The sequence below is a fragment of the Hyposmocoma kahamanoa genome, unplaced genomic scaffold, assembly GCF_003589595.1.
Source record: "Hyposmocoma kahamanoa isolate Upper Pololo Valley unplaced genomic scaffold, ASM358959v1 166, whole genome shotgun sequence".
NCBI lineage: Eukaryota > Metazoa > Arthropoda > Insecta > Lepidoptera > Cosmopterigidae > Hyposmocoma > Hyposmocoma kahamanoa.
The window spans coordinates 1,316,243-1,328,254 of NW_020653601.1; the positions used below are offsets into that span (position 1 = coordinate 1,316,243).

At 36.7% G+C, this 12,012-nt stretch overlaps 1 protein-coding gene across 1 annotated transcript in view; it reads left to right on the plus strand.

The window, feature by feature from the left end:
• The window catches only part of LOC113225535, an 83,739-nt gene that overhangs the window by 52,135 nt on the left and 19,592 nt on the right, over positions 1-12,012 (plus strand). The window contains exon 3 of the mRNA XM_026457858.1: positions 1,890-1,947. Coding sequence (XP_026313643.1) covers positions 1,890-1,947 — 58 coding nt within the window. The remainder of the gene's footprint in view (positions 1-1,889; positions 1,948-12,012) is intronic.

The window sequence follows — 12,012 nt, forward strand, 5'->3', positions numbered from 1 at the left end:
CGGGTGTTTGTCTAATGAACCACGATAAATTATTTATACGTATGCGTATTTTAGCATACATGAAGACACACGTGCAAACGAAAACAAAACCAAAGTTATGTTCAAAACAAATGTGATCCTGTATCATCATCATGTGATCATGTGATTTCTTTTGTATAATTCTTAATAAGCTGAATAAAAGTTTCTTTCTTTCTTAATCCTGCGAGATGATTGTTTTGAAACATTGTAATTTTGTTTTACTTGACTTACTCGTATTGAGACAAGCAGTAGTTATACTACTTTATATTCATTGTTACTGTTTGCGGTAGTGACGATCTTATTATCCTTTGACACTGTATTTTTAATCGTAATACTGTGAAATTGATAATATTAAATAAATGCTTCTATTCTATTATATTCCATAACAGTCTTGTCAACTTTTGTTATTGTCTCGGGGCACTTATATTGAAGTGCTTTGTAAATTTTTATTATAAGGAAACGTTAAGCGAGGAAGTCACTTTTGGCCTGAAACTGGAAGCATATTTATATAGTATAACTATAGATACTATAATATAACTCGGAAATCGACGTGTGTTACTACAGAATTGTTGGAGAAAAGTCCATAGCCGGGTAACCTCAAAAATTTAATGTACGATAATGTATATTCAAGCATGTATAAGAAATGGCTGCTTTATCAACAGAAGTCATCATGCTGTTGGTTGTAGGTGAAGTAGGATCTGTTAGGTCAATAGAAATAATAAACATAGAATTAGCATGAATAATCAAATCAAATAAATAAATAATTAACATTGTTTATAGCTTATTGTACCTTCCTATACACGTGCAGTTTGTGGAGATATTATACGCAGCGGGTCTATAGGGCCCACCGAATTCAATATAATAATGCGTTCCGGGTGCTGGTGGGGCTGCCCCGCTTCTGTAGCGCGTCAGGGATGTACGCAGAAGCAAGAGTTGACTGCTTCTAAGCGACCATGCTCAAGCGAAACACGTCTCTGGTGCGCTGGGTGCGGGCCAGCCCCAACTCCATCCATCATGTTACATGAAATAAATAAATAATTATTATTATACTAACTCTATTCTATTTTGTATATACTGTGATGTTCTTTAGTCAACAACACAAGAGTTTTACTAATCTCCATACTACAGACGTAATGTAAACGCTGAGAAAGTTAAAAATGTCTTCTTATGTATAGATGGCCCTAATCAATATCATGGAAGTAGTTTATATTATGTTAATAACCGTGGATATCAATTAATTTTAAATTTAATATGAACTATAAAAAGAAGTCCGCTTTTTTGCCTTGTAATATTATTCAAATATTGATTATGAGATAAAATTAGTTTCTGAACTTTGACAAATATGCGTGTCGATAAATGGCATTGTGTGTCACAAACTGCAGCTTGCAGCTTGTCAATATAAAACAAATTACTTACAAAAATAGCTATCTGGTACTCGTCGCGATATCTGGTGTACGAATAAGATACTACTACGCCGCCGTGTATAGCAAGTGGCAGTCTTCTTGAGTCATTGGTTCATGACAGCATGGTCGGTAGTCTGTAATTTGTATTCTAAAACTTCTTAGTGAATAAAGAAACCTCATCATGTAAGAGCAACAATATTATCAAATGACGAAGTAGTACTACGGCCTGTTAAAACATTTCTCCAAAATAACTTGTAAATTACTTCCCAAATTCCTCATTTTCATTTTAAATATTTGTTTATATTTCGCCAAATTGTTTTCAATTTTTGGGCGTTCGTAACTTTCTCGAATTTTACGAAGATGAAATTTAACACCGTACAAGCACTCTGAGATAGGCGAAGTTATACCAACTTGCACAACAATGAATTATTTAAACTCGAACCAAATAAGGTGTTATTTTTGTTCTAGAAATACGTGAGCGAGCTGACAACAGTACGAGACTGTGTCCCAACTTGCGCCGAGAAAGGTTAGTACAATAAAATTGTGTTCGCAATTATTTGGGACATGTTAATTAGGAAATAATAATCATTTACATATTTACACATGAATCCAGGTATATACAGAGATGAGCAGTGTACACACAACAGTTTTAACCGGGTCTTTATCCAAAGCCGAGTTTTAACTAACGTCTGCTCAAAATCGTGAGCAGAAACGGCGACTAAAATTTTGATGTAACAAATCTTTTTTAAACGAAAAAGAGGCAACTTCACAATAACCACGTTGCAATGTTGTAGATTCTTACTATTAAGGATGCACAACATTACGATTCGTATTTTATAAATATCGATTCAAGTGCATACGATCTAACGATTTTTTTGTATCGATTTATTTCATTAACGATTTTTAAGTGAATTTATTCAATAAAAATCGAATCGTCTACAGAAAGTAATAAACATTTTGTGATAATGTTCATTACATTTGAACAAAACTCGAATTACAACAAATGATAGTTGTTAATAGTTTATACCCTCAATTTCGGGCGTTAATTGGCAAAGTATCTGGCATGGATTGCCTGAGCGTACTGGTTCGAACCCACCATGATCTAATGATTTTTTTTAAGTGTTTGACCTTTAGCCGCTCACGCGATACATGCAGCCGTAGACGCATACCACACCTAGAGGTGCCAGTGATGATTTTAACCGATTTATCGGATATCGAAGTTCTAACAGGTAAAAGAACTAATATTAATTGCTATTTCGGTAACTACTCTAGCAAACCATAAAGTTTTTAATGCCTGGGTCTGTCATTTAAAAAAAATAAACAACTTCAAAAATACGTCACGACAATCGTGTGTGTTATTCTTTGGGCTGGTGATTTCGGTGTTTACTTATTGAAAACATACCGTAAGTAGCGTTTTTTAAGTTAACCCTGAATATAAATGTTTATAAACTATACTTTAAGGAGTAATTTCATGGTAAACGTTAGAACCACTCATATGGAATATTATCATATTTATCCAAGTACACCAAAAATTTCATTAGTGCTTTTTAAGTGCAGGACTTGCGGTGTATTACTGCATTTTATTTGAGATGTTTTTGTTGGTAGTACGGAGGGTATTTAATTAGCAATGCAAAATAATAATTTTTATTTATAAAAACTTGTATCTAAACTGAATGCTTCTCTAATTTGTGAAACCAACTAGCCGCCATTTTGTGGTAGGAGGAGTGCATCGCGTGAGCGGTTATTATTAATAATTATAACTAACTAGTGGAGTAATTTCACAAAAAAATTGATATATATTCAATTTTGTTTGTAAAGTTACTCCACTAGTTTATTATATTATCAATTTCAATTATTTTCCACAAATAGAAACTCTAATAACCAATTATGCCCACCGACATGAGCCTACACAACAAAAAGGTTATCAGAGATAGTTCATCACGCCGACCCAGTGCAGGCAAGAAACCTAATAAAACCCATAAATTAGGTAGTCTGTTAAACTAATTTGCAAGCTCGTTTGTTTTTACTGGAGCTTTGAAATCAACCGAACAATGCGATAAACCGAGAGACGGAGCACACGGCAAACAACGGGATATTGCAGGGTAAAAGTAAATTTAATGCGTACGTTTTAGATTTATTTGTTTTCCCCTTTGTACGGAGGATTCGTGTGATTTGTGGCGCGTTCAATTAAATGTCTATTTTTTTTTTGCCAATAATATTTCATATGGATGGATTATTTTGGAATTGAAAAAGTTGACATTGGACCTTTATCTTACATAACGGAAAGTGACGTCGATCGACAATCGGGCATGTTAATTTTAAAATACAACTATTGTTCCATGCCTTGAATAATTAATTCGAATTTAATTTCATACAAAAATAAATATATTTATATAGTTAACTCTGTGCAGGACGGGGGTGGGAGTCGTCGCAGAGGACGCTTGCACGTCTGAACTTATTCTACTAAATGCAGATCTAAAAAGTGTCAGATAGTACAACAAAAAGTTAAAAGTTTATTTTTAATAAATTTATTATAATGTTTTGTAAAACGTTGTTATTTATGATATTAGTAATATAGTCCTGTGAGGTTGTTAGTATTTTTTTTTTTTTTTAGTATTTTTTTGTTAGTATTTTATAATTTTAACTACACAAGTGTCATAAACCCTCTATGATGTGTTGAAAAACCGCAAATTACGACCAGCATCCAAGATAAACTGTTTTGTTAGAACAAATTTCTTATCTGTGAAAATGTTAATATTGCTTAATAATAACGCCAAATTAGATTTTATTATTACATTCAAATTTCGAACACATCTGAAAAACAAAAGAATTTGATTCGACCTCAATTCTAATATCAGTCGAGATGAAGTTTTATTCGAAATGAAATGTCAATAGCAAACATTTTTGACAAATTTCACACGATGCTTATCTACTTGGTTGGTTGTCGGGCTGGTGTTCGCAACTCGACGTCAAGGCGCCTATTTTGCGTGGTTACTTATCTATCGATATGATAGTTTCCTGAACACATCATAGAGACCTTATAATATGTGTACGTATAGATAAAGCAGTGTATGTAACTGTACATAATTGGGCATTAAAACACTTGTGTGATGTTTACACAGCCACATAAACTATATTTACGTAGATTACTATAGATACGTAGTGACGTATCTTTGAATTTTATTCAGCAGGTCATGTGGGCCGCCGGGCGCCCACAACTAATTGTGGGCGGTAGAAAAATGTAAAACAAATTTGAATTCCTAAGAATTAAAATTTATTTTCCATTTTTCTAATCCTGATCAGTCAAAGGTTGCATCCGCAAGCCGACAATGCAAACGCAGTCAATTGTTAGGCTCTTGTGCTAATACTTGAAGTATCGATCTCGTCCCTAGTGGTGACATACGTCAGTCGTTGGTAGGATCACGGCGTACCACGCGGCCTGCTGGTAAAGCTTGGAGGTGTCCCGCCGGCAGCCCACATGGCCTGCTATAAAACTTAAGCAAGATTACACGTGGCGTGCTGTGAAAAACCTGCTACTTTTGAAAAATCGTTTGTTCTACGGCGCTGAGAGTATTTATTTGACACTCTTACTGGAATGTTTTCTTCAAATGTTTGATTCAAACTAATCTCTCTGCAAGATGTACGATTGTTTTCCTGTTCATCTGGCGTACCCTGGGCAACAATCGGCGCGTACCTTACGCCGATTGGCAAATTCTTTCACCAGGATTGCATGCATTACAGCCATCGACACCATAAGAAGTAGAAGTAAATTATATAAAAAATAGTACAGGGTCTAGAGCACGTGAAGTTTGTCACTTAAGATTCAAATCCAACTCTATGCCGCTTGCGATAAGAACGGTCCAAAGTACAAAGTGTCAAGCTTGACGTGCCCTTGACTGTACAAATCCTATTGTCTACCAACGCGAGAAAATGGAATAAGGAATATTTCATTCAAAGCGGAGACAAATGGATCAGTAAATTTCGTTTTGAATACACGTCACGGAGATGTTAAAACGTCTAAACATTGATTACTAAAAAGGAGGCTCTTCTAGGCTCCTAGTTCTGTAAGTAGCATACGGCCTAAATCAACAAAAGAATGTACGTCAGTTTTTAAGTACACTGCAAATATTCGTATATTTACAACTGGTACCTATGCTTATTTCGTAATACTCACCAAGAATAATGTACACTCGTAACTTTGGAGAACACCTCACTTTTGAGAGCTTTGTGAGTTTTAGAACCCATTCATTAGGGTGCATGTGGTTGGAAAGAAAAGGATGGCGTTATTTGATGTTTAAAGGGTGAGAATGAAAGAGGATGATCGGTACATAACTCACAGTTTATAGCTTGGATGCTTTTTGACTGACACGTTTCAAAGTTACATAGACCGTTGTGGTTAATACGTCGGTGGGCGTTTTTTGGTGGATACGGCGTTTCTCCTCCAAACTGAGATTCAATTATGATTATAACGACCATAGCATGGTAGTTCGCATTACCGTCATTTGATGACGAGTTTCCCGGTTCAATTTCCACTATTGACGGTTCTGGTCCATGATATTGGGTCTGATGTAGTCCGCCACTCTAGCCGAATGCGGCCCACGAAAAACCCCAAGGACTTCACACTTTTTTCAAACTAAATTTCACACATAAATTCAGAGCAACTCAAAGGTGCGAGATTGCATTCGAACCCATAGCCGCTGCTTGACAGGCTACTATGCGTATCAGGCTATCAGGACCAGGTCGTTAGTGTGCTTGTCTAGGACATTGCTATTAATAACTATAACCGCTTTTAAATAGACTGACTTATTAAATCAATGTATGCACATAGTATTATAAAAAAAAACACAGGTTACTCCTAATTTAGTCTGTTGCAGTGCATGTAAGTAAATGTACAATATACCTTCAACCTAATGTTTAGCGGGACATAGTGAAACCTTTAGAGCGCGTTCCTATTATGTCGTGACGACGGATAGTCGTGCAGTTTAAAGTGTCGTGAGTTGTATATTTAAATGAAATTGTTCACATATAGTACAACACGATTAATTGTCGTTCACTTTTTTGACGTTACGACGACAGACTGTCGTGACAATGGAAAGAGCTAGAGCGGCAATCGTTCGACGATAAATAAAACATCACGATAAAAAATGTAACGACAGATAATCGCAGCTTCAAACGATTCTGTCGTGCAAATATCAATGAGGCTGCCGTGAACCGATAAATTATCGTCACGATCTAGTGGAACGACGCGACAGTCGTTCATAAAATAAATGTCCTCGACACAGTCACGACAGACACTCGTGACATGGGAACAGGCTAGTCGCGACAGTCGTCTAACGATGACTAAAACGTAACGATATAATGGGAACGCCCTTTACTCATGTGGTAAAACTATACTTCTTTTGTTACACATGTCAACTTCTATATAAACTGTATTTTCACAAATAAATTAATAACCAAACACCTTTTGTGTTTCAAAAATCTGTATAAAATGTTCTATTGTAACGAATAATGCACACGATTTTAGACCCTATATATTTTTTACTCTATATATATTAACAGCAAGCTAACATAGCACGTTTTTGTTTGTTGCCCTTAAAAACTACACGCACGCGGGCAGAGCATATGAACGTCATAAATAATACCGTTAGGGCGGTAGAGCACTGGGGCGATAAGAGACCTGTCGTCGAACCAATAAAACAAGATATAGGCTGAATATAACGTTACTTATGTACCAGGTACAAGCGGCGTTAGTATTGATATATTGACATTATCTTTCTTGTTGTCTGTAGGAAACAATCCTTTAAGAGTCTATATAGCCTCAAACGGCTTTGGTTGATTTCGTATAGTATGCCCAATTCCAAATATACCGGACAAGTAGTAAATTAAATAAATATTTACCTTACGACTGAGATTTTTACACTAACTGAGAAAAGATTAGATTAAGGACTGTTTCGATACCTTCAATGAACACTAAGCCAACTTAATTTTTGGACCTGCTCTTTTTATTTTGTTTTTTGTTTCTTTTTTTTACAAAATTCGTTTTTTTTGTTCTTGTTTCTTTTTTTTACAAAATTCGTTTTTTTTGTTCTTGTGTCTTTTTTTCACAAAATTCGGAGAGCACAATTAAGATTATATTTATATTAAGCAGCCATACTTACTAAGGCAAATAAATATGGCTGTTTACAAAAATAACAGAAGATGACCAAAAAATAAAGATGGCGTAGTGTTCATTGGAGGTATCGATTTATGTTGTATTGTAGGTCCCTCCCCAAGTTGGCATACGGTATGTGATTATAGACTGGCATAGCATATGATAGACAATCTGAAGGGTTTCCACGTCAGCCGGTCCTCTCAGATTTTTAAAAAGATATATATAAGCCTACGTGTTCGGCCACAGATCATGTTTCCAGTCTAGATGCTCATCAATATAAATACATAAATTGTTCAAACAACCTTTGAACATTCAAATCAGCAGGCCAACGACTCAAAAGTAAACTGTAAGAAAGTGCTTCAGCAGCCCTCTACTCAGCAAGACAAAAAACCGATTTGATATTGTTGACTACTGAAAGAGGCCAACATGTAAACCTGGAGCAAGCGTTACAAGAGTGAGCTGTGAGAATACTAGTCTAGTCAGGTGAATTGTGGCTTCTAGGGAGCGAGATTCTCATTACTTTAGTTTTCTTAGTTTTTTTTTAATATCAAGTGACGGGACGAACAGGTCGTGCGCCTGATGGTAAGCGACACGCCTGTCCATAACAGTTGCAGTGCCACTCAGTACTTTAAATCACAGAGATTTGAGGAGCACTACCACTGCGCCCGTCACCCTGAGACATAAGTTGACAAGTCCCATGTGCCTCTAATTTCACCAGCACCCTTACCCTTCAAAACGGAACACAGTAATGCGGACATTACTGCTTGGTGGCAGAAATAGGTAAGGTGGCAGTACTACCCTGGACGAACTCTTTCACAAGGTGCTCTACTGCTACTAATTAATATTCAAAGGAGCAAGTTAGACGCTAGCCATTTCTTGTCGTAGTTAAGAGATTTCTCGGCCTTACTCCTAGCATTTTCCCAGGTAGCATCGTAAACTACTAACGCGGTATCGTCAGCGTATGCAAAGATGTTACAATTTTTCAACGGTGTTAGACAGTTAATTGATATATATCAAGAACAACGTAGGTCTCAAGACACTGCCCTGAGGAGCACCTGTATCTATTCAAAAGTATGCGCTAATAAACGTATCTATTTTTACACAATGAGAGTGGTTAGTAAGGTTATTACGAAAGAACTCGACTGATATACCACTAATTCCGATGTATTCCAGTTTGGTGTATTTATTTGGCTTACGCATTGTTACAATTTTTCTACGATGTTAAAAGCAGAGCTCATTGATATATATCAAGAACAACGTAGGTTCCAAGACATTGCCCTGAGAAACACCATATCTATTCAAAAGTATGAGCTAATAAACGTATCGATTTTTACACATTGAATCACGAAAGGTCTCGAGGAGTATACCACGAAATCCGATGTGTTCCAGTTTGGTGCATTTGTTTGGCTTACCAACAGCTTGTGATTTATTTACTAGGCACATTTATTTGTGGTTTTAAATTTAACGCATAGCTAATTACAGGTAAACACCTAATGCAAAAAATGGTAAAAAGAAACCTTTTTAACTTAACCATACTATTATTAATAAAAACAAATAAGTACCTTTGCGTATACAACAAAATGCTAGTATATTACTAATTGGATGAAAAATAAAATGAATGCGGAAGTGCTGAGAATGGTAAATGAGAAAAGAATGATCCTGAACACTATAGAGAATAGACGCGGGAAAATGAGACCATTTTAGAAGGAAAAATCGAAGGGAAGGGAAGAAAGAGCCTAGACGCAGCTACATAGACCAAATAAAGGAAAAGGCCGGAGTCGTGTCATATGAGGACGTCAAGGAACTGGCTTATAGGACAGATGATTGGAAGATGCACCACCGACAAGAGAATAAGTTTGATGATGACGATTATTAATTGATATATTAAACCGCATTAAGATCAGAACAGCCGTTTGGGAGCTACGACTGTGGCGTCGCAGTTCTGTGTGTCTGTACACACATATACACAGACAAAGTTTCAAACCTATAACTCCCCTCTTTTAGCATCAGAGGGTAACAACTATTTAAATGTTTTCATTGTTGAAAGTCACGACTGTGAAAAGGCGTTGACTCAGCATTAAATGCCGCGCTTGCTTGCGATGTTGGTATTCTGCCAATATCTATTTACAAAGAGCAACCCCTAGAGTGTATTAGTTATTCTTTTCAGTGGAATCTGCTTTACGAACGAGTAGTAGAGTTTAATCAATTAGACGATTTCAAGCTCAATTTGTTTAAGAGTCGATACTATACTTCGTTTCAATCCATTTTGAACAAAAAGTAAACAAACAAATCGATTAATTAATTGAATGACTCGATTTGTTCAATTGAGTCATACTAGCGGTTTTCCTTACATAACCTATATAAGCATATTTAAAATTTCAATTTAAATCCTCCTTCAAATCCTTACACTTAGATACTCGTTCGATTGCGATTGAAATGTTCGATTTAATAATCAATTACTAAACTTTAATTGATTCAACCGAATGTTTTTTTCCGAACAGCACTATGCAACCATGGGCAAGTCATAGAAGTATAGATGAATAATAACCTCACTTTTGGACTACTATTTTTCAAATATGATTTTACGATTACTATTCAAATGAATATTGTTGGAAAAAGTGATATATCAAGTCGAAATCTTCAAAATATACGTGAAAGTGTTGCTTATTCGATTTATTGAGTGATTGCTTTAGAATTTTAACCAAACAGGTTTGTTTATTTTTTGCTCAAAATGTATTGGAACAGACTATACCTCAGCTCAAATTAAAATTTTTCCCGTACTGAATCAGTTGTATTGCTCGGGTCGAGCGCTAGGGATACTGGCTTTGTTTCAGAATTAATCTTTTTACAAACGAAAATTAAAGCAGTTTGAACGATGTATACGTGTTCTGTTTAGTTCAGTTGATATAAAAAAAGTCATTTCAAAAAATCATTTCATATCAAACTATGGGTCTCATAAGAAGGCTCAAGGTCACTTAGCGGGCAATGGAGAAAGCGATGCTTTGTATTTCTCTACGTGATAGGAGACATCCATAGGACATTTAAGGTAACCGACATAGCTCGAAGAACTGCTCAGCTGAAGTGGCAGTGAGCGGGGCACATAGCTAGGAGAACCGATGGCCGTTGGGACGGAAAGGTTCTTCAATGGCTAGACCCCCCATTAGGTAAAGGTCGCGGGAAGCCGATGGATGCGGACAGCGCAGGACCGATCGTCGTGGAGATCGTTGAGGGAGGCGTATGCCCAGCAGTGGGCGTCGTATGGCTGAATGATGATGATGATGATATAAAAATCATTGGTGTATGTAAATTCTTGTAAAATTTCGAGGTAAGTTTGTGTTTTTTTTTCTATTGTGAAAACTTTTACGAATCGTGTCATCATACCGTATAGTAATCATGTATATTCTCAATGTTACAATATATTTTTTCCAAAGTGATATATTCAACATGAAAGTGTTGAATAAATCACTTTGTTATACGGAATCAACCAAAGCCGTTTGAGGTTATAGTTGCGGATTGAAAACTTCACACACATCATTAAATTGCTTTGCAGATGCCGTTGCAGTTTCCTCACGATATTTTCCTTCATCAAAAAGGTCATGGTAGATATTTTTAGCAGTAGAGCTCCATGTGAAGGAGTTCGTCCAGGGAAGTTTTGCCAGCTTATCTATTTCTGCCGCCAAGCATTAATACGAGCATTACTGCGTTCCAGCTTTGAAGGGTAAGGCTGCTATTGAAATTATAGGCACATGGGACTTTTCAACTTATGTTTCAGGGTGACAGGCATATTGGTAGTGCTAGTGCCACTACAACTATTATGGACAGGCGTGTCGCTTACCAACAGGCGCACAACTTGTTCGCACCGTCACTTCGTGTCATAAAAGAAAATCTAATTAAATTTTGCACCGTATATATGTATTATTATTCTAACTACTTATAACAGCTAGATACATAAAAAAAAAGAATGTCTTTTAAATAGAAAATGTCCACGAATGCTGTACCCTGGGGTATCGTGCCCAGAAGGCTAGCAACATTTCCCTTTTGAATTGCTAAACTTATTCTTTGGCAGAAATATCTGCCAGTCTTGTGATCACCGGAGGCTTCTACGAGAAGATCGGACAGCTCGTTCGCTAGAAGTTTCGCCTGTGGCCACCAGGGACCCAGGGCTTCAACCGTAAGAGGCACTGGGCAAGGTGTTGAGCCTTTTGCGGTTCTCGGCCATACAAAGCCAGCGCCGCCCACGCTTGCAAGGATATGGCAAGGGGCTACAGTGTCCACGCAGGTTGCGTCTCACACTCACTATCTCTCTAGTTTCCATGGACCGACAGTCATACCATATATACATATTTCAACTTAGAGGTTTATCCCGGATTGGAAATCACGACCTTCTGCTTGAGCGATGGTATGTGAAACCATTTGGCTACCACGGCCTTTTGCTTACGT